Genomic DNA, 22,147 nt, shown 5'->3' with positions numbered 1-22,147 from the left:
AGAAGCTCTTGAGCCTCAATTTCCTGGAGACAAGCTTCAACACGACCGACCGCGCCCACCGCAACGTGACATCGCGCGCCTTGTTCCGTTGCCGACCCTATTCATTCGCGGTCTTCGTCTTTCATCACGCTCCTTATCAACCCAACCTCCACAGCTCCCGACAACGAAGCTTCAACTAGCGTCACGGAGCCTCGGTGCATGCTCTGCATACATTTTATCAACCTTGCTCCCGCCGAGTCGATCCCTGAACCATAAGAGATGCCTCCACCGAAGCGAAAGCGACCTGATCGCACCTACTCCCAGGATGATGATCGCAACTCACGACCGTCGCCGCATCGCCCGCAGAACCTCGGGCTCGCACATGCGCAGCAGCAGCAGCAGCAGCAGTCCAACAGCCCGCGCGGGGGTGGTGGCCGGCGTCAGAGCAGAAACAGCGGTCGAGGTGGCTCCAGCGTACCCCAGAGCCCTAATGTCTCACAAGCACCACCTACAGCCATGTCCCCACCCACAAACACGTTACCACTCAGCAGGCCAGCGCAAGCGACTCCATCTGTTCCTGCACCACCAACAGAGCCCCCTTCGACACCCTCTACTCCTCGAGAAGTCCCAGAGAGCAACGAGTACCTGACCCCGGAGCGAGTTGCTCAGTGGAATGCCGACGCACGCGATGCCGTGGTACATGCTGCCGTGTCAGCTCAGCGTGAGGGCGATGTCCTCACAATGTCTGTCATATTCCACGAGATCATCGAGGCGGCTATGGATCGCTTGATGGATTCAGCGGTGCTAGGATCGATAGTCCGAGATATTGTTGCTGCTCCTGCCGACGAACTGGTGGATCCCGTGTCCACCTTCCTCGACACGCTCAGCTCACTGACACAAGACAAAGAGAAACGGGCGCTCGTACGGCAGCTACTTGTTGCGACCGACATCCATGTTTCCCGTATACGCACCGAGCTCGAGAACGAACTACTGACCTCCTTGGGTTTGGTCCGAGATAGCTTCGGTAAGATGGCTGTGCGTAAAGCGACCCATGCGCTATACCGACAATCGAACTACAACCTCCTCCGCGAAGAGACCGAAGGCTACTCTAAGCTCATGACGGAATACTTCACCACAGTCAACAGTCAACCGCCCACTCAGGAAGTCGTGAGCGAGACTTATGAGCGAGTCAATGCACTCATTGGTGCATTCGATCTGGACATTGGCAGGGTGCTCGATGTAACCTTGGACGTGTTCGCCAACCTTCTTGTCAAGCATGGACGCTTCTTTGTCAAGTTACTGCGATCAAGTGCGTGGTGGCCGGAGCTACGCGGACTCGAGGGCATTGAGTGGGAAGAGGCAGATGTATCCGCCCTACCGCAGTGGGCACAACCAGAGTCACCCCTGTGGCACTATTCTGATCAAGAGAAAGACAAGCAATTGCAACTACGAGAGCAGAGGGATCGAAAGTTCTGGCAGCGTGTCGGAGAGCTGGGGCCTCGCTCCGGGATTGAGGCGTTCTTTGAACTTGGTGGTCGCCGCATCACTTCGAACAATCGGCAACCAGATCACACAATCTCCACAGAAGGTACACCGCTATCCAAGCAGCAGGCCGCTCGAAAGTGGGCAGATGAGTGGATGGAGCAAACTAAGACTCTTCCGCCACCCGGCAACGACATTGCCGCCCAGCTTCTTGGTTTCAAACTTCGCTTCTACGCCTCTGATACCCGCGACTCATCCGATTTTCTTCCGGACAACCTCATCTATCTGGCTGCCCTTCTGATCAAGATTGGCTTCATCTCTATCTTGGATCTCTACCCACATCTGTACCCACTGGAGGAAGATATGCCTGCACACAAAGAGAGCCTTCTAAAGGCAAAGAAGGAGAGGGAACGGAAGGATCGAGGAGGTATTGCTAATGCGCTGACCATGGCTGGGGCACTACCGGACGACAACTTGCCACCAGCTATTAGTCGTTTACGGGAGGCTGAAGGCAAGTCGAAATCCGAGTCTGAAAGAGGTACACCCGCCAAAACCGACGAAGCTACCGAAAGGAAGAAAACATTACCTGAACCTGCGGACCAAAAGTTCCAGCTTCTGAAGAGTTTACTCTGCATCGGGGCTCTGCCAGAAGCATTGTTCATCCTGGGACGTCACCCCTGGATGCTCGACACTTACCCTGAACTGCTTAAGCTCATTTTCCGCCTGGCACATCACTCGCTCAGCAAAGTCTATGAGGCAGCGAGGCCTACTCCATCAGATCAACCCCTTCCTACCAAGGGCGCCGGTCTTCGAACGTCCTCAAGGCCATGCGACTATATCCCCCGGCGAACGCTCCGATGGGCCAAGCCAGACGAGAGAGATGCAGGCGATGGAATTGATTACAAGTTCTACTGGGAAGACTGGGTGGACAATGTTCCTGTCTGTCAAGAGGTCGACGATGTGATAAAACTCTGCAATACTCTTCTCGGCTTGGTGGGACCGGAATGCGGTCAGGATATTGTTCTGTTGACAAAAATCGTGCGCATTGGCAAACATGACCTAGCAGCCGATCCATCGGACGCGAATCGAAAACGCTGGGTCAATTTCTCGGCGACCTTCATCGCCCCTGCACTCTCCTTCACAGGCAGGAATCCCGGTATCATCAACGAGGTCTGGGACCTGTTCAAGCAGTTTGACACCGCGACTAGGTACACCATCTACCAGCAGTGGTTTTCTGGTAACAAACCATCGATGAGGGCTGTCTTTGCGAAGGTGCAAAACGAAACGAAGGGTACACTTTCACGAATCTCGGCTACAAACACGAAGGAGTATGGCAGAAAAATTGCGAAAGTGTCCTACTCCAATCCTGGCATCGTCTTCCAGATGACGTTGAGGCAACTGGTTGCCTACCCCAACATGATCGGCGCCCTGGTCGAGTGTAGTAAATACCTCACATTGCTCGGATACGACTGTCTGACCTGGACCCTGGTGAACTTTTTCCTCAATCCCATCAAGGGTGGAACACAAGAGGATGGTATGCTGTCTGCACCATGGCTTAAAAACATCGCCTCGTTCGTCGGGAAAGCTTACCAGAAGTACTACCTGATGGATCCGACTCCTGTATTACAGTTCACCACGCATCAGCTGCTGCAAACGGAAGGCGAACTATACATGCTCGACGTTCTTGAACAGATGATCAAGTCGATGGGCGGAATTGCGTTGAGCGGATCTTTGTCTGAGTCGATGACCCTCGCGCTCTGTGGTGGGCCCGTCCTCCGCACCTTCACCTTACAACACCACCTCTCGGACAGTCGTCACCAAGCTGGTTCCTCTGCAAGACGTCTTGTGAGATGTCTGAAAGAGACGGGCTTAGCACCACAGATCCTTATTGCGCTCGCACAGCACGTGGAGGCCTATCCCCATCGCGAAGATCAGCGAGAAGAACCCGACAAGGTGGTGCTCTTCAACGTGGACAAACTGCGCTCCAACCTTATCCAGTACCTAGAGCTTCTTCGAGCATACCTCTCTGCGGACGAATTTGATCAACTCTTTCCCCCGCTGATTGAGATGATGTCCAGCTTCGGTGTTGAGCCAGATGTTGCTTTCACTGTTGCTCGTGCTAGCATAGCAGCCAAGGCCAACGCTTTCAGAGTCGAGCGACAGCCGAAGTCAGCCAACGGCGATACTATCATGGATGAAGCCGAAGGATCACCGCTTGTCAATGGAGCCACGGCCTTGTCCGACCTCGGGATTAAGGAATCACCAAAACCCACCGGAGACACTGAAATGAAGGACGTAACTGCAACCACAGACGCTGTTGCAAAACAGGGGAGCTCAACTGTCTCCCTGTCAGCTCCTTCTGTGCCTGACATGCCCAACCCCGAAATTGAAGTGCTGGTGGAACAACTAAAACAGGCATTACCAGAGACCTTCGCGGATCATCCTAGTCTCTCTTTCTACGTCACCTTCTGGCAACTTTCCTTACCGGACGTCGACGAGGGTGGGATCAATCAACAGTATCGGGACACTATTGCATACTTTGAGCGACAGCTACCTGCACCTGTTCCTGAGCGCCGCGGCTACAATCCCAACATCCCTAGGAAGGAAACTGAGGAGGCGCGCCGGGCGAAACTAGAGATTGCCAAGCTGAAGGAAGAACAACAGAATGTCGCAAAAGCCAACGTTGTAACTCAGGACAGCCTGCGGGTCGAGATGCAGCGATGGTTTGACGGCATTCCCATGGTAGACTCGCGGTCCGACGCGCTCCACAATGCTTTACTACAGGATTGCTTCATTCCTCGTAGCCGCATGTCACTCCAAGACGCACAGTTTGCGTCGTCTATGCTCAAGTTCATGCACAAGTCCGGTGTGCCTGGTTTCCGTACGATCAAGTTGCTTGATCTTCTCTTCAACGCCAACAAGCTTACGTGCATCATCAGCATGTACACTGAAGAGGAGTCAGCGACGTTCGGCCGCTTTTTGAATGACATTCTGCGCGAGCTGCAGATTTGGCATGATAACAAAGATGACGCGTATGTTAAGCATGCGCATGGCTTACAGAAGAAAGTGCCTGGGTTTGGCAAGCGTTTCGATGCCGGCCGAAATGCAACGGACTTCCTTAAATACGAGGAGTTCTGCATGCTGCTGTATAAGTGGCACAAAGCACTGTTCACTGCGCTGAAGACGTGCGTTGATAGTGGCCACTTTATGCAGATTCGGAACTCCATCAACATACTGAACGGCTTGTACCCAACGTTTCCCAAGGTGGACTCGATGGCGAACGAATTGCGGCAGACCATCTCGCACCTTGCCGAGGTCGACGAAAGAGATGATTTGAAGACATCTTTGCAATCGATTCTCGCTGGTTTCAAAAAGAGCGCAAAGTTCTGGCAGAAGGAACATGAATTTCGCAATGTATGTTCATCCATCTTGCTTTACTCATGATTGGTCGCTAACACATCATAGCTTCCGGCACCTCCAACGCCGAGTAGCACTGACAAACCTACTACCGACAAGGCTCAAACACCACAGCCGCAAGATACGAAGCTTAGTGCGACTGCGCTTGCTTTCCAGCCGAAGATCGAGACGTAAGTGATCGACCCACCAAGCCATGTCAACAACAAGGCTAATACGTAACCTCCAGCAACGGTATTCAGAAAGGTCTACCAGATACTATGGACGAAAATACGCCAAGGCGGACTGGGTCGACGCCGGCAACGCCCGTGCCTACCCCAAGGGACCGAGAATCCGCTAAGTTAGTACCAAAGTTGCCTGAACCCAGGGCATCCACTCCAGCAAGACAGGATATGGGCCCCGGGAAATCCACGGCGAAGCCTGGTCCTCCTATGCATGCGTCACACGTACCCCTGCGGCCGGATAGCAGAAGCACGCCGACACAGTCTACGCCTATTAGTAGACCTTCGCATGCCTTGCCAACAAGGCCTGACGCACAACCATCGAGGGCTCGACAACCCGAACGACCTGGTGTCGACCGCCCGGCAGATCATAGTCGATATGATACTCGAGGACCACCACCAACTGATTATGGGCGATTGGACCGCCCCGGTGATGCTGTACGCCAACGCGAAGCATCTCCCGGTCGCCGTGCACGACCTCTTCCTGGTGGCAGAACACCTGAGAGGATTCCACAGGCAACCGAGCATCGCGAGTGGCCGGCAAGAGACACCAGAGAGTATGACGAAAGGGCCATGCGAGCGCCACCGCGAGATGCGCGAGGTTCCCTAGCGCGAGCGCCGCCAAACTGGGATCCTCGCGATGCTAGAGATCCAAGAGATCAACGCGAGCGACCCGACTCTCGGGGTCACGTTGCGCCACTGTCAATGGAGCCTCGCCGTATGCCTTCCAATTCATCAGTAGCTCAAGAGCATACGGCACATCGACGAGACTTGCCACCACCAAACGTTCGTTCAGGCACAGAGCGGGAGGACCATGGCCCACTGCACCCGTCGCCGGCCGCACCCGTACCAGCGGCTGATGGGGCTATGGTAAATCCAGCGCGCGCTGCTCTCATCAATCAAGCTGAGCATGGAAGACACGAACCGCAAAGGTCCGATCGTGATGGCCGCCGTGATAAAGGCTCACGTCCACAGTCACCTCGCCGTGGCGAAGATAGACGTGGAGAAGAACGCCGAGTCGAAGAACGTCCACCTCCAGGTTATCACGGTCGCAGTGATGCGCCTCGCGAGCATCGTGATGAGCGAATACCTTCGCAGGCTCCACTACCAGGCAGCCGAGATCGCCGGGATGAACTTACTGCAAGCACCCCAACGGGCCCGCGTGGTGGACGAAACGAGCCTTCGACGCCTGCTCGCGCCTCTCGTGATATGTTCCAGCTCGCGCAAGGTCCAAGGCCATCGCATCACCAGGCTCAGGATCCCAACTACGGACGACTCAATCAGCCTTCTGAACCAGCACCCCCTTCAGGTCCACGGAGTAAGTCCTATAACTCGAGGGTTAGCTCTAATTGCTGACGACATTAGGTGAACGGCCGCAAACACAGTCTCAGCCGCCCACACCAACTGCACCTTCGGGTCCCGCAGCGTCTCATCCTGTAGGAATCCATCCCAGCAGACTTGAGAACATACATGGCAAGGGGCCAAGCGGGCCGCTTTTGCAGACAAATGTGCCCAATGCTCCAAGCGGGCCACGAGGCTCATTTAGAACACCCCAGGGACAAATACCATCATCACCTGTGGGCCGGGGTCCTCCGACTGGTCCTGCTGCCGCGGATCGCGGACCAAGGAATGCGGGCAACCCCTTGCGAGCAATTAATAGTGTATTGACGCAGAATGCACCTACAGATAGACCAAGTGAACGCGTTGCACCTTCACAAAACCCTCCTGTACGTGGCCGAGGTGCAACTCGTGCCAACAGTCCTTTAGAAGCATCAGGTGATATGGCCAGTCCCATGCCGCCGCCAGCGCACGCTTCGACACCCAACTCCCGCATGGAAGGTCAGCATTCGAGGAACAGTAGAACGGAGAATCCACCGGGCCGGGTGGAAGGCGCTCTACCAGAAGAAGGACGATCAGAGTCCCGTGGACATAGGGACAGCAGACGTAGCGAGCGGCCAGGACGCGAGCGCTCTCCTGATCGAGGTGATAGGCGACCAGATGAGCGAAACAGTCGCAACGGACCTACGGAGCGACCAGGCCAAACCGAACAAGAGCGAGGGCCGGAGCGTGACCGCGGTGGTCGTGAAAAGCGAGGCGGTGATAGAGAGAGCAGTAGACGAGAGCGCGAACGAGAAGGTGAACGATCCACAGAGCGCTCTGGTCGCGAACCACGGGAAAGCAGTAGACGCGAGCGTGGCTCACGAGACGAAAGTCGAGCATCCGGACGCGATGAGCGTGATAGGCGGAGCCGAGGAGGTGGAGCAGGAGATGATGGAAAGAAAAGGGCACGCGATCCAACGGATCAGGGGCAGGGGCACGGCGACGTGAAGCGCAGACGGTAGAAACGTACGCATAAGCGTTCTTGAAAGTTATACTATATTTGGGACTGCATTGCAAGGCGTTGAGGCATAACGATACCCCGAGTACTTCACTCGAGCGAAAATTTGGGTGGCATTTAGCATGGAGTTTGTTCAGATATGCCCAAGGAATTTTCTTCTTTCTTTTGTTGCGGTTATGCATTGTTTAGGAGGGCCTAATCTCTACCGCTCTTTGTATAGTATAATTATTAGTAAGAGGTGGAAACACCTGGGCAGATCTAGGACGCGAAATCGAAGATGCACATGTCTACCTACTTGCCTTTCTACTTCTATAGACGGACGTAGGGATGGGAAGGGCTGCGAACGGTACTGTGAATGTGTTATAACAGGTTGTCCCAGTTTTCTGGGCAGATCACTAACACGGCATGTGTTGAACTCATGCCCCACCATTGTGGTATGCCTTCGTGGCTTCTAATGTATTAAGCCATGTTTGTCTAACATCTAACAACTGGTGAATAGCAACCCTTGCAATTAAATTGTTTTGACACAAAAACATCGAAAAAGCGCCCACACCCTAGGATTACCTGTTGAGCTATCGCCAATCTGTGCATCGTTTTGGAACATGGCAAATCTATTGGCTTGAACGGTCACAACTAGATACGTGCAAGACGAGATCCTTGTATTCTTACTGTCGTTCGCACTGCCGAGAGAGGGACGAGGCCGAGGCAAAGTGAGAGGCCCTGATTCTAGACGTATCGCAACTGCGCGCAATATGAAGGAAATCTACGCGATATTGTGGCGTAAGCTGAAAAAACGCCCCTGCTTACCTTTTCCGGCAGGTAAACACAAGATTCATGTACCTTTTCTCTATCCTAGTGGATTTAGCCAACTTTTTCTTGATCCGAAGGTATGGTTCTGCCGCATCGGCGGCTATACACCGCGTCACATACATGATTGCCATGCAGGTCTATGAACGCCCTGTCTTACGGGGACATGGAACGATGGCGTTTCGGTCGGAATCTTGAAAATACAAAAGATGTCCATGATCTGCTTCTGCTAGCGCGAAGGTCATAGTGGTTGTTGGATTTCGGATTAACACAATGGTGCACTTCAGTATCGTGGTACCGGCGGTGTTTGGGCTCTTTTTTGCTGGTGTGAATGCACTGAGCAAGAAACAGCTTCTGAACCAGACGTATGATTATATCATCGTCGGCGGTGGGACATCGGGCCTGACAATCGCCAATCGATTGACTGCAAATGGCAAACGTGAGTACCCTATCTCCCACCCTTCAATACCCCCTACCTTATCAATGTATGCTTCTTTGATCATCTTACAAACTGGCAACCACAGGCTCCGTCCTCGTCGTCGAATACGGCGAACTCAACAACGATCCGTCCATTCTCCTCCCCGCAGACACTTTGAATTTCCATCTCGATCGCTTCTACAACTTGACCTCCCTTCCCATCCCTGGCCTCAACAACGTCACCTCTCGAGTCTCGGCAGGTGCACTCGTTGGCGGTGGCTCAGCCGTGAATGGCATGTTCTTCGACCGCGGCTCGGCGTCTGACTACGATGCATGGGAGGCCCTCGGGAACCCGGGATGGTCGTTCAAAGACCTACTGCCATACTTCAAGAAGAGCGTCACATTCACACCTCCAACTCCTGAAGTAGCGGCGAAGTACAACTATACCTGGGATGTGGAAAGCGCGTATGGAGGCCATGGAGAGGTACAAGTCTCCTACCCCCCATACCAGTTTCCAGGGCAAGAGTTCGTCTGGGATGCGTGGAAACAGATTGGTGTAAAGAAGCCGAAGGAATCTGCGAATGGGGAGGCGATTGGTGCCATTCAGGCACCCTCGGCGCTGGATCCAGTGAAGAGAACGAGGAGTTATGCTAGGACCGCGCATTATGACCCTTTCTCGAATCGCTCGAATTATCATCTTTTGACGGGGTATCAAGCCACTGAGCTGTTGTTGAAAGAGGGTGGAGACCTGGAAGCCGTGGGTGTGAACATTGTTAAAAAGGGTACAGCTGAGAAGATTGCTGTCGTCGCCAAGAGAGAAGTCATCGTTGCGGCTGGAGCGGTGTGGACGCCGTGGCTTTTGCAACGATCTGGCATCGGCCCCAAGTGTGTACTGGAGAAAGCTGGTATCAAAGTGAGGAAGCACTTGCCAGGTGTTGGGGCCAACTTTCAGGATCATCCTCTTGGTGGTGGGATTTGGAACTGGACAAAAAGCACGCTGTATCCGACACCAGGTACCTTGGCGGGCAACGCGACCTTTTACGAGGAGGCGAAGAAAGAATACGAACAATTTCGAACGGGACCACTGACTCCGGCACGAGGCAACCAAGCTGCCTTCTTACCTTTGAAGACGGTGGATCCAGAGGGCTGGCAATCCATCGTTGCAGCAATTGCTGCTCAGAATTCGACAGCGTACCTTCCTGATCAATACGATGAGACGCTCGTGAAAGGCTTCAAGGCGCAACAAAAGTTGACCGCAGAATTACTAGCTAGGGGGGACAGCGCAGCGTACGAGTTCCCTTTTGGAGGCGGCCCGCTTGGAAACGCCGTCCTTATTCGACCACTCAGTCGCGGAACAGTCAACATCAACACCACGGACCCGTCCAGCGTCCCCGTTGTCGACTTCCGCACTTTCAGCAATCCCCTCGACATTAAGACGGCGATTCCCATAGTTCACTTCGCTCGACGCTTTAATTCCCTATCTTCCTTTTCCTCCCTGGGGCCCGTTGAGCTCACGCCCGGCCTCAACGTTACAAGCGATGCCGCCATCGAGGCATATCTCCGCACCACATTCAATCCCACTTTTGCCCATCCGTCTGGAACCGCATCGCTGTTACCAGAGGAGTACGGAGGAGTGGTCGGCCCGGATCTCAGCGTTTATGGGGTGGGCAAGTTGAGCGTGGTTGATGCGAGTGTGATTCCGTATTTGCCGGCTACGCATATTTGCACGACGGTGTATGCGGTTGCAGAGAAGGCGGCCGATGCGATCAAAAAGAGGACTGCGTGGGATGACTAACTGGTTGTGGTTGATACTTTCTGGGGGGAAGTCCGCAATCTGACGAGGGGGAAAGGGACTTGATGATTACTTATTGCTACAGGAAAATCCTAGGGAGCTTGTACTACTATGAGTTACCTCCATATTGCTCAGTACTAGTATCTGGGCTTCTTCAAGAGTCTTGTAAGAAATTCCAGAGTTGGACGCATAACCAGTCACCCACTTCAACCGACAAGTACACTTAACGACATGTAAAGGAAGCTACGATCCTGCGTGGATCATCAGCCCCACTTTTTATGTTAGTATGATTTACGAGCGGACGAAAATATCAACGCCACCTCTATGGTTTTGCGATTGCGAATACCTTGAATGTATGACGTCGTCATATAGGATTGAAAATCATGTTGAAATCTAAACTCCTTCCAGTCCGCCGCTAGGGAGAAAGACAGGGATTGAGCAGAAGCCCAACCTGGCCTGATTGGCCAACGAAGCGAATGTCAGCGGATGACTCAGGCTGCTTAGAGAGCACCTGCATTAGCAGGTCTTCCACTCCGCTCCAAATACATTGGTTGATGTTGTATCTCTATTCTACTAAATCCCGTTGAATGCCTGTTTAGTAACGAGCCATACAGATGCGCCAATAGCGAGTTCTCATTCAGCCCTGACTCCGAGCTGTTTGTCCGCCGATTTGTAAACCGAGGACTGATTCGTGAGACGTCTGGCTTACCGATGGAGATACTGCGTGTCAGACGAGTAGAGACTGGCCAGTATCTCCGCTGGTGTTCGTCCAGTGGAATGAGTGTTGGACAAATGGAATCAGTTAAGAATGGCTTGACGTCTGTTGTGAAGTTAATTATCAGCTTACTACTTCTTAACCCTTTACGTACTTGTGCTCCCATCTCACCTATCTTGTCTTGAATAACAAGGAAACCCATCAATTCTCCAGACCAACATAGAAGCACAGCATGGTGGCTGCGTTGATAAGGGATGCCCCGTTTGGGCAAATCATCAGATACATCACTAAGAACCGTGTTCTTCAATATCCAGAGGAACGCGCAGACTTCCAAATACCAGCCGCCTACACAAGACACACCCGGCCGTTACCAAAGCGACTCAGCACTGATGTCACCGAAGTTCCCAAACTTGAGCCAGAAGGCCTAGCAACCGAAGAAGCCGTCTACCCAGACCCAGAAACCCGCGATCTCGAGAAGCTAGACACCATCAGCGAAGTTGAGCAGACAGATCTCGAAAAGATCCAGACGGCACGAACCCAGCACACAACGAGGACGCAGATTTCCCGCGTCGGAACACGGACCGCACTGCAAAAGTCCATTTCTCATGCGGATCTTGAACAGCAGTTCTCACTGGCGTTTGTGGAAAGAGGCCCAAGTCGGCCAATTGAACCTGAAACGCTTGACGATGGCACCATCTTGGTGGATTGGTATGACACTGATGATGCAGATAACCCACAGAACTGGAGCTTCAATAAGAAGAACGTAGTGCTCTCTCTGATTCTCATGTACACCATGGGAGTCTACATGGGTAGCGCAATCTACTCTCCCAGCATCCCAGGTGTAATGGAGCGCTTCGGCGTCGAGATAGGAGCCGCGTCGCTTGGCCTGTCCATGTACGTTCTCGCCTACGGCATTGGACCTTTGCTCTTTTCGCCTTTGAGCGAGATCCCGATTATTGGACGCAATCCGCCCTATATCATCTCCTATGCCATATTTGTCATATTGCTTGTACCAACTGCTCTAGTCGACAACTTCGCTGGCTTGATCGTCCTCCGGTTCCTCCAGGGTTTCTTTGGCAGTCCCTGCCTAGCTACTGGCGGCGCCACTCTGCAAGACGTCTACAGCCTAATTAAGCTTCCTTACGTCCTCTCTCTATGGGCGTTTGCAGCGACATGCGGTCCCGCCCTCGGGCCAATCATTTCTGGATGTAAGTAACGTTGGTGGCGAACTACATGTGAGACATACACTGACTTCGTCTCTCAACCTCTAGTTTCTGTCGCCGCTAAGAACTGGCGCTGGTCTCTCTGGGAGATGCTCTGGATGAACGGACCCATCTTCCTATCTCTCTTCTTCCTCCTCCCCGAGACGTCATCCGCAAACATCCTTCTCCGCCGCGCTCAACGCCTCCGCAAACTCACCGGTGACAATAGCCTCAAGTCCCAGTCTGAGATCGACCAAGCGAATCTCACCCCACGCGACGTCGTTATCGAGGCCCTATGGCGCCCCTTTCAGCTCATGCTGCTTGATCCTAGTATCGCCTTCACAGCCGTGTATACCGCAATCGTCTACGGAATCTTCTACAGCTTCTTCGAAGCTTTCCCCTTGGTCTATAACGAAATGTACCACTTCAGCCTCGGACAACTAGGCCTGACATTCCTTTCCGTCACCGTCGGCGTCATACTGAGTATAACCTGGTACTGGTGGTACATCTACTACCGCGTGGAGCCGTCGATCCGCGCCCATGGTCTTGGCTCGCCGGAGCGCCGTCTCGTTCCTGCGTTATTCGTGACGTTTTTTGTTCCGATCGGCCTGTTCATTTTTGGCTGGACGTCCAACTCGTCTATCCACTGGATCGTGAGTTGTATCGGCATCGTCATTACCACCATCGGCATCTTCCTGATCATCCAATGTGTGTTCTTGTACCTGCCGTTGGTGTATCCTCAATACGCTGCCTCTCTCTTCGCCGGTAACGACTTCACCCGATCTGCTCTCGCTGCTGGAGCTATCCACTTCAGCTATCCCATGTTCCATAACCTTGGTGTCGATCGTGGTGTTTCACTGCTAGCCGGCCTTACGGTCGGTTGTAGTGCGGGAGTTTATGTCCTTTTCTTCTTCGGCGAGAAGTTGAGGGCCAAGTCGAGGTTTGCTGCAAAGTAAAGTCAATATGCTCAAAATTAGGACTAGCAGAGCAAGAAAAGAAGGGTCCGGAAGATGGGCGTCTCAAGCAGCGTAGGAATTCCCTCCAACACTTTGCAGTCCTTAGGAACATTCTCCTTTCTTTGATTAGTTTGGTGTTGCGTGTTTCATTTTTTGATCCAATTCCCTTGGATGTCATCTAGACGCCATGAAAGCAAGGTGTAAAGGCGTCAGGGTCTCAAGGCGATAGTAAGGTTGCAGTAATTAGTAATACCAAAGTCATCACTTCGTACAGTACTCTTCTAGCTCCTGTAGCCATCTCATCATGGCCTACCCATCCTACAACTCGGTCCACATGGTGACTCTCAACGCACGATGGTCAGAGGAGGATGAATGCTATATAGATAGTAGAATAGGAGTTCAATCGGTACTAAATTGATTTAGTACATGTGTCGTTGTAAGTGTTCTGGGGAGGCATGAGCAACGCCTCTTTGGGGTATCATATCCGTAAATCATAACCAACGTGTTCTACTATCATTGCCCCCAGGTTGGATCGTCCTCAAGTGAGCCTATGATCTCTACGCCCTGTTCCTCCTGGAATGTGACCTGCTTGCCCTTTTGACCCCGCTTCTTCTTGCCCTTGCCGTTTTCCTTGTTGGCGTTCTCGCCGTCCCCATTCTCGTCATCCAGCACTCCAGCGGCCGCTTTCTGGAGATTTCGTTGCCTAGTCTCTTCTGCCGCAGCTGTAATCAGTGCCCGCATGCGTGCCTCGTCTTCCGCGAGTTGGCGTTTAATCTCATCGGCATCGGCGAAAGACTCTTCTTGCCTCTGTGACGCTTCAAGGAAGACACCCCAGTGAGACGCAATCTCGCTTTGACCTTGGAGAGCTTCTCGCACTCGTTCAGGATTTTCGCGCTCTTCGCGTGTGAACTTTGTCTTGATGGACCGTCGAGTAGAGCCAGGAAACATCTGGGATACCATCTGGAAATCAGTCCCGAACGACTTTAGGCCTTGGTAGAACAAGTCTGTACTTTCAGTGTTCCAGCGTCTACCCTGACCAGGTAGGATAAAATCATTGGGAAACCGCTTGTTGTTTTTCATGAAACTACGTGACGTTATGCGAGAAGTAATATCTCTATCCTCGATGATTTCATAATCTGCAATCTCGCGGTCTGCGTCGGCCTCTCGATCGACTGTGCCTGTATTGGGCACCAGCTGAATAACACCGTCGACCGTTTGGAAACGAGGGCCCAAATCTTGTGGGGCATTGAGAGCTGCTGCGTTCAAAGCCGTATCGGCTGCCTCCTGCTCTTCTTTAGACTTTATCGGACGAGCATCTTCCTCCTGTCGACGTTGCTTAACAGCTGCCCAGTCAATCTCTCGCATCTGCTTCTCACGACTCGATAGCTTCCCAACCCGGATGTTACGGGAAGCTAGACCATCCATGAAAGTTATTTGCGGGTCGATGATTTGTTCCTCTGCGTCCTCCGGTGTGGGTTCTCGTGGCGGTCGTCCCTTTCGTTTCGGTTGTGCACCTTCCCCATTTTCACCCTCGCCCTCCGTGGTCTGCCTCTTCTTCCTCTTGGGTTGGCGTGGCTTGCGGGGTAGAACGACTTCTTCACCACCATCTTCTTCTGGTTCAGCCTCCTCGTCAGCTGCTTCGGCAGTACCAGTACCTTCGGCTGCTTTGGCTTTCCTGAGTCTCCGCGGTCTCTTCAGGGGTGGTTGTGTCTCGCCGCCGTCCTCTGCACTGGCTGTGACAGCTTTCCTCTTCCCTCGAGCTTTTGCGGTAGGTCGCTTTCGCACGGTTTGAGAGTCGTTCTCCTCGTCGACTTCCTGCTGTTCTGCTTCTCCTGCATCTTCGTCTACTGTGACCTTCTTCTTTCCTCGAGTCCTGGCAAGTCTTCTCTTGGTTGGCGCAGGCGCAACAGCCTCTTCGTTATCATCATCTTGTGGGGGGTTTACAGTTGCCCAGGGCAGTGTCCGTCTTGGTCGGGGCTGCGGAGCCGTCGTCTCCGCTGCCAGACCTGACATTTCAGTAGCTGTTGCCAATGCTTCGGTGCTGATAGATTCTTGATCTTGGGGGAGCTGTTGTGTACTATCATCTTGTTCCTGTTGCATGGGTTGTGTGGGACTCTGGTCTTCTCCTTCGTTCACTGACACCTGCGTAGTTGCGGGGTCCTTCGATGCAGGTAGGTCCACGCGCCGCCTTTTGGGCGCTCTGCCAGTTTCAAGCCCATCTTCAGCAGTGTGGACTGCACCCAACGAGGTCTGGGTGTCAATTTGGGTTTCCTGCTCTTGACGTGGTTGTGTGTCTGCGATGGTGGATGGAGGCGTGGGAAGCGGTTCCGTAGCGATGGGGGATGGTTCGTGAACATGGCCTAGTTCCTCAGTCGCAATTGAGGATTCGTGTATTCTTGAGATGCTTTGAGAAGCAGTCGGGTACTCAGGTTCTTGCGTCGCAGCGGGCGGGGGAACTGGAGCCGCTGGCGCCGCTGCTGCTGCTGCGGCGCCCGGTCTTCGTCGCGCAACAGCCTTGGGCGCAAACTTCTTGCCCGTCGTGTTCTCTGACTATGACTTAGCACATGCGGCGCGCATCTACACGGGCCTGAACTCACTGTTAATGAAGGAACTGAAGGTGGCTGCAGCCTTGGGCGCCGGGGCTTTGTCGTTGCCCGCGGCAGATGGCTGCGCAGAGCCTTCCTCCGCAGACATGATGGCTGCTTGCTTGCTCCAAGCGAAGAATTGGCCGAAAAAGAGGGTGTCGTTTGATTATTATAACATTGGGCGGGGAATTGTACCGGCTTGCTTTAGCCTCTGGATAGTTTGAAGACAACGACCAGGATGCGACGCACAGGACTGACTCGCTGCGCTAGCCTTAAGCACAGGCACGTGACACGTTGGCCTTAGCGTCTTTGTCGACTTCTCAAGCCTTTCTCCTCACCTGCACCCGCTCACACGGCACACGACCCCCCCGCCCACACTCTCTCACTCACTCGCCCGTCGTGCAGCCGCCTTCAATTCACTCCTTCATCTCCCGTTAGCCACCTGAGCGGCGCGCTTGTCCACAGTGCTCCCTCCTCCCTCACAGCCCTCGTTTGCTCGATGAGGCTCGAAGCCAGGACCGTGGCACCCCCATCGCTTGACGCTGTCAAGATGGAGGACCGCAAGCGGCCCATGGCCGATGACTCTGCTCCTCCTGCTAAGAGGCAAGCCGTGACTGTCAACGGTGCCCGATCGCATCCAGACGCTGACTTGCCATGGAAAGATGACCTCGAGGTTCGCCTCCCCGATCACCGCCCTCCTGCCTCCGCACACCGCGAACACATTCGCTAATCTTCCCCAAACAATAGGCTTTCCAGAAAGACGCCATTCTACGGCAGATGCGCGAGTTCAAGCGAGAAAAGGTCACCCTCGAGTCGCAGTTGACCGAGTTGGAGAAGCGCTCGCAGCACCACGACGACCATCTGCGGATAATAGACTCTTGGTTTGATCAGGTCAGTACACACTGGGGTTTTGATTGAGATGATGCTAATAGCTTCTTAGCTTGTCGATGAAATCAAAGTCCGCAGTGCACAAAAACTGCCTGTATCATCAGGTGATCCTGCCTTTAGTCCCTCGATACCCGCTGCCCTCTTCTTCGAGGATAGTCAAACCCTCAAGAAACACTTGTCTAGTCGCAAAGACAAGATACTGGTGTCACTATCTGGACTTTTTGCTAGTTACCCCCCCAGTAGCCCAGAAGTTGCAGATCTGCAGGAGAAGCTATCAAACCTGTTAGCTAATGAGAAGGACCACCTTGTCCGGCTGCAGCGACTCACTACGGAGAAGGAGCAATTGTCAGACCGTTTGGATACGGCTACTCATCGTTATCTGGTTGCCGAGAAGAAGATTGACCGACTAAAGAGTAGCCAAGTTCAGAAGCTTGAACAGCAAGCAGTTGCCAGCAGCGTTGTAAAGGAGGAGATACCATCTGCAACTAACGGTGCCGAGGCTATCAATGGCGCATCACCCGGTCCAGTCAGTGAAGAGGTGGAAGCATCCCGCAACCAGGCAGTGGCCGAAGCACTGAAAAGAAAAGAGCAACTCGAACAGATCGAGCAGGAGAACAAGAAACTGACTGAGGAGGTGTCAGCTCTAAAAGTGAAGCTCACTGGACTATCGGACGACGACTACGCCAAAACGGATCTGTTCAAGGCGTTAAAGAATCAACACGAGGACGTAATCAAACGTATCAACAACCTGGAAGCGACTAATATCCAATTACGGGAAGAAGCGCAGAAATACCAGGCAGAGCGGACAGCTTATCGTATCAAAATCGATGATGAGACCCGTTCGTCTTTGGCAGAGTCTGAGAGTAACGTCTCACAAGCTGAAGCGAACCTCGCCCGCATTCGGAGTGCCCGAGATGAGCTCATGGCCAAGAATAGCGTTCTCGAAACCAGCCACAAAGATACGTATGCGTCTACGGAGCAATCGAAAGAGCTTGTAAGCGCGTGCGAGAGCCGAATTGCAGCTCTAGAGTCCGAATGTGAGCGACTGCGTCTGCAGATTGCCAACGGGCAGATTACCGACAGCCAAGCAACCTCGGAACCCGACGATTTGACGCCAGAGCAATTGCGCACTAAAATCTCCAGCCTGGAGAACCAGTTGAAGCTTCTAAGTAACGAGTTGCCATCAATGGAGGCGGCGTGGAAGAAGGCCCAAGCAATTGCAAGTAAAAAGATTGCCGAGATTGCTACGTGGGAAGATAACGTCGCAAAAGCACACGCCGACAAGGCGAAAGCGGACCAGAAGTTTTTTGCGGCCATGAAGGCCAAAGGAGAGTTGGAACAGCAGATTCGGATCCTCCGTGCTCAGGCCACAAAATCGACCGAGGTTGTTGCACAATTGAAAGAGGCGGACTCACTCAGCCGATCACTGGTGGACAAGCTAGAGAAGCAGACTGCTGAGATGCGTTCGCAGATGGAGGAGCTGTCAGTCCAGCATCGTCAGCTGCAGCAGAAGGTCAGCGAATACGCAATCACATCCGAAGGTCAAGTCAGTCAGATCGTGGAGCTGAAGAAGGTTGTTGAAGCCAAAGATACAACCTGCCTCGCTGCAAGACACGCTCAGCGTGAATCGGAGACCGAGCGAGACAAGTTGACTGCACAGGTCGCAGGACTGGAGAAGCAAGTTCAGATCTGGAAGAAGAAGAGCACCGGAAATCAGAGCGCCGAGACCGCCATCATGGAGTCTATGATCCAGTGCCAGATCTGCAAAAGCAAGTTCAAGAACACAGTCATCAAGACTTGTGGGCACATGTTCTGCGATCAGTGTGTACAAGATCGTCTCACTAACCGCGCGAGGAAGTGTCCAAATTGCGGCAAGGCGTTCGGCAGCAACGATACGATGCGCGTACACCTTTGAGCATACACCCCTCCTTACCTTGTCACACGTTCCTAGTTCACGGTCCAGACTCTTCCAAATGTACAATAGCGTTTTTCAGTTTGTCATGTTTCCCTACCGCTCTTCGACATCGAGTCGGCGGGCATCTTCACCAGTACGGCATGTCTTCGAGCAGTTGGCGTTTTGGCGTCGGAGAGGTTGCATGTTACAATTTTTTTTTCATGGTGTGGCTGCAACCATCTGTACGTTGTAAGTTGCAATGCATGTCGCAAGGCGATATGTGTTGGCATGTTTTAATAGATTCAGCGCCGTTTTCTTTTACCTCTCCGAGTAGTGAGATTTAGGCGGAAGCCAAAATGGGTAGATGTAGCGACATCTTGAGCCTAGCTAAGGCCATGTTACGATTACAGGAGAGAACAAATTAGCTAATTCACGGCCACGCTGCCCCCTGTAAACTATTCCTCATAATCACCCACCCCGCAACACCTAGTGTCCACGAAACACTGAATAGACTGACGTTGAAGTTACCATGGATTTGGTCAATCAGCAGGAGTAGTTGGTGGATGCGGGAAGGAGAGTGCCTAGTTTCAGTGGCGTAGGGCATATTCTGAGGAGGTGGTATGGGTTCAATGATATGAATCGCATGTAAGACATGAAGTGACATCAGGCTTACACCTAGATGTACTGGGTTCTGGAAAGAGATTGATAGAAGGCCTTGGGAGATTTGACCTACAAGAAGTTCTATCGATGGCCGAGGTATTGGCTCGACACTTTTCATCAGATGAAACCCATTGGTGGCTATTCTGTACAGCTAGACATTTGGCAGTGCTGGTGTAATTGCGTCGCTCCCAGCTCATCTCTGGCTCGCACCACCCTTACTTCTCTCCTATATTTCCGTTTTGCCGACTAACCCACAGATATGTTGTTTTCGTGCCCATGTATCGCAAATGGACTTGCTAGGTTCAGTCAAACACTTCAGTCCTCATTCCGTCACCCCAACATGTCGTCAATATATAACTGACTAGCTTAGGCCAGCAGTACTGCTAAATAGCCTGCCTCTACCTGTCTCATTGAAGAAATGAAACCGCTACTGATGCACTTCTCACAACCAGGTCGATCCATGGTAATCTTTAATATGTACTGTGCACACGCCTTGATACAGTCGGTTCTCAAAGTCTCCTCAACGTACGCGTTCAATTTCTTCCGCCTGGGGTAGTCTAGTTGACAGCTCTCAACCATGGTTTCCCAACTAGCCCATTTTAACAAAAATAACGCCAGCCTTAGTTACCTAATTTCCGCTCTTGCATTTAACTAAATACTGCTAAATTTTAAAGTTTTTTTACTTTTTTAAAGACTTTTACTATTGCTTTAGCGCTTATAGCCTATACGGCTTATATAACTATACTTTTAGCATCTTTTTAAAGTTTTTAAAAAAATTTATATAGCTATAGTCTTCTGTAGTTTTAGTTTTAATAACTAATTTTTAAAATAGCTAGTAAAAAGTAGCTATTTTAGCTACTTTAGTAAGCTTAATACTTAGCATAGCTTTTATTATTAGTAAATAAGTATAAAAAAATAAAAGCTTTTTACTTATTATATAGTCCTAATAGAAAAAAGCAAGCTATACTAAAGCTATATTTTTTTTTATTTTTTTAAGCTACTAGGCTTTTTTTATAATAAAATTATTAAAAAAAGGCTTTTAAAGTTCTAGCTAAAGTAAGTTTAAAAAATTAATACTAAAATAGGCAAAAAAAAAAAGAATTTATTTTGCTATTATATAAAAGTGCAGTAGACAGAAGCTAAAAACTATAGAGTAGAAGCTTTATATAAGCTTAAAAAGCAAGTAACTTTTTATATAACTAAATTTTGTATTAGACTTATTAGTAGTTATAAAAAATAGAAAATTAATATTTAGTACTATAAAAAAATAATAATAAGGTTTAGAACTATAGTTAGCAACTATTTTAATTTATTTTAAAAAAATTAATATAATTATAAATATTTCTGCACTTAAAGTACTTTTATAGAACTAGCAATAGCTTAACTAGGGCGTAGGCGCTTTGAAAATCCTCTTGATACAGTCGGGTGTTATAGCTAAGGATGAGTCGATTAGCTCATTGCGTAGGCAGTCTGTTGATTAGGCAAACGCAGTATCACGGCACTCTATCCCTCAACCTAACTCTTCCATCGCATGCCTAGTAGTGCGCTGAAACCTAGCATGTCGAGTAATACCGCCGTCTAGACCTATTGATCACGTATGTGAGAGCGTTATGAAACCCTTGGGGATGCTAGCTCAAAGTGCAAGTTTTTCCGGACGCAGTTGGCTGCGAAGTGCAGGCGAACAGTTGACACATGGATATTCCGACCAGGGCCAACCGATGAGTCAACTGCATAGACACAATATCGAGCGGAGGTATAATTTGGCGTCGCAAGGATGGAAAGGTCCGTGATACAGTCCGATGACGTAGGGGCTCGTTCTTCGCGACGCGTGGTTGCCTGTGCAACCGACAGTCATAAACACTCGGACGTGTACATTTTTTGGAGCCCAAAACCACGACAACCGCACCCTCTCAACTCGTCTCAGAACAGCTCTTGCATCACCTTGCTACATAATACCTTTAGGCTATCGCACTCTCAAATCTTACAGACGACACGATAAACCCTACTCGCCTCAAAATATGTCTTCCAACGTACTCAGCGTCCGCGACAGCAACATCCAACTCAAGCCGAACTCAGCACCCGGAGCGGAGAAGCCAAAGAGTCTCGAGTACCACCGTCAAGTGCTACAATCGCGCATAGACAACGAGCAGTATGTTTGCCCGGCTTTCGTGGCTCTGTGCATAGCTAACGTGCGACCAGGCCCCAGCCGTATGTCTCGCCGTCCGATGAGATCATGTCTCCAGCTACGCAGAAGCTGCAAGCTTTCAAGAACAAGCACGCGATGAAGAAGTACGGACTACCCTGAATTGACGCAGGGATTGCGAGCTAATACATGTCTAGGTCGAAGCCACAGACGCTATTCAAGAAGACGAGCTCTAAGAACTTCGAGTCGTCCAAGGGCACGGCTATGTTCGCGGATATACCCAAGGACAATGGTTCCAAGTAGGCCCTCGCCTGCTATTCTTCGCGCGCATAGGTTTGGTGGAATATAGGTGGTCGGTATCAGGCGCTTTGGTTTGGACAATACCCCACTTCACGCCTGTATGATGGGTCAAGAATCAGGTGGTTCTTGGATCTTTGGCTTGGGACCATGGCATTTAGGGTCACTGTTTAACTATGGTCTTTTCTGGAGTTTGGGGGATTGGTTTGGGCACGACTGACATGACTTTGCGACTGTGGTATACTGAATCGATTTTAATTGCCCAAGATTTGGACCTAAATTCGTGACTATGATGCAACAATGCATGTGTAAAATTGTGGAGCTAATGTCGGAGTCTGGCAATGGATCTGGTCTGCC

The 22,147-nt window shown here is 51.5% G+C and overlaps 6 protein-coding genes across 6 annotated transcripts; 5 read left to right on the top strand and 1 right to left on the bottom strand.

The window, feature by feature from the left end:
- Positions 1-42: 42 nt before the first annotated feature.
- K460DRAFT_412745 (uncharacterized protein) lies at positions 43-7,779 on the top strand. Its single transcript, XM_040937559.1, has 4 exons — positions 43-4,875; positions 4,927-5,048; positions 5,105-6,414; positions 6,462-7,779. Exons 1-4 carry the CDS (start codon positions 259-261, stop codon positions 7,436-7,438), a joined length of 7,026 nt encoding a protein of 2,341 aa, XP_040793697.1. The 5' UTR covers positions 43-258; the 3' UTR covers positions 7,439-7,779.
- A 735-nt stretch (positions 7,780-8,514) lies between these two features.
- On the top strand, positions 8,515-10,503 carry K460DRAFT_328804 (GMC oxidoreductase; the record flags this gene model as incomplete). The annotated part of the gene is made up of 2 exons (XM_040930718.1): positions 8,515-8,680; positions 8,766-10,503. 2 exons carry the CDS (start codon positions 8,515-8,517, stop codon positions 10,451-10,453), a joined length of 1,854 nt encoding a protein of 617 aa, XP_040793696.1. The 3' UTR covers positions 10,454-10,503.
- Positions 10,504-11,397: 894 nt separating this feature from the next.
- K460DRAFT_328801 (MFS general substrate transporter) lies at positions 11,398-13,323 on the top strand (the record flags this gene model as incomplete). The annotated part of the gene is made up of 2 exons (XM_040930717.1): positions 11,398-12,373; positions 12,437-13,323. The coding sequence occupies 2 exons, from the start codon at positions 11,398-11,400 to the stop codon at positions 13,321-13,323; spliced, it is 1,863 nt and encodes a 620-aa protein (XP_040793695.1).
- A 513-nt stretch (positions 13,324-13,836) lies between these two features.
- Positions 13,837-16,017, bottom strand: K460DRAFT_269753 (uncharacterized protein; the record flags this gene model as incomplete). The annotated part of the gene is made up of 2 exons (XM_040927601.1): positions 13,837-15,869; positions 15,921-16,017. 2 exons carry the CDS (start codon positions 16,015-16,017, stop codon positions 13,837-13,839), a joined length of 2,130 nt encoding a protein of 709 aa, XP_040793694.1.
- A 390-nt stretch (positions 16,018-16,407) lies between these two features.
- K460DRAFT_269829 (E3 ubiquitin-protein ligase-like protein bre1) lies at positions 16,408-18,711 on the top strand (the record flags this gene model as incomplete). Its single annotated transcript, XM_040927604.1, has 3 exons — positions 16,408-16,581; positions 16,656-16,799; positions 16,849-18,711. The coding sequence occupies 3 exons, from the start codon at positions 16,408-16,410 to the stop codon at positions 18,709-18,711; spliced, it is 2,181 nt and encodes a 726-aa protein (XP_040793693.1).
- A 2,560-nt stretch (positions 18,712-21,271) lies between these two features.
- K460DRAFT_302972 (uncharacterized protein) lies at positions 21,272-22,065 on the top strand. The gene is made up of 3 exons (XM_040929926.1): positions 21,272-21,499; positions 21,550-21,639; positions 21,691-22,065. The coding sequence occupies exons 1-3, from the start codon at positions 21,369-21,371 to the stop codon at positions 21,794-21,796; spliced, it is 327 nt and encodes a 108-aa protein (XP_040793692.1). The 5' UTR covers positions 21,272-21,368; the 3' UTR covers positions 21,797-22,065.
- The last annotated feature ends 82 nt before the right edge of the window (positions 22,066-22,147 follow it).

This window comes from Cucurbitaria berberidis, assembly GCF_010015615.1.
Source record: "Cucurbitaria berberidis CBS 394.84 unplaced genomic scaffold K460scaffold_1, whole genome shotgun sequence".
Classification (NCBI taxonomy): Eukaryota; Fungi; Ascomycota; class Dothideomycetes; order Pleosporales; family Cucurbitariaceae; genus Cucurbitaria; species Cucurbitaria berberidis.
Note: the sequence above shows the minus strand (reverse complement) of the source record. Positions and strands in the feature narration are given on the sequence as shown.

Excerpts from the sequence above, each read along its gene's own strand:
- K460DRAFT_412745 (XM_040937559.1), top strand. The coding sequence starts at position 259 with ATGCCTCCACCGAAGCGAAAGCGACCTGATCGCACCTACTCCCAGGAT. Across the intron at positions 5,049-5,104 it reads TTCCAGCCGAAGATCGAGAC|CAACGGTATTCAGAAAGGTC; the intron begins GTAAGTGATCGA and ends CGTAACCTCCAG. Across the intron at positions 6,415-6,461 it reads ACCCCCTTCAGGTCCACGGA|GTGAACGGCCGCAAACACAG; the intron begins GTAAGTCCTATA and ends TGACGACATTAG.
- K460DRAFT_302972 (XM_040929926.1), top strand. The coding sequence starts at position 21,369 with ATGTCTTCCAACGTACTCAGCGTCCGCGACAGCAACATCCAACTCAAG. Across the intron at positions 21,500-21,549 it reads TCGCGCATAGACAACGAGCA|GCCCCAGCCGTATGTCTCGC; the intron begins GTATGTTTGCCC and ends ACGTGCGACCAG. Across the intron at positions 21,640-21,690 it reads AACAAGCACGCGATGAAGAA|GTCGAAGCCACAGACGCTAT; the intron begins GTACGGACTACC and ends ATACATGTCTAG.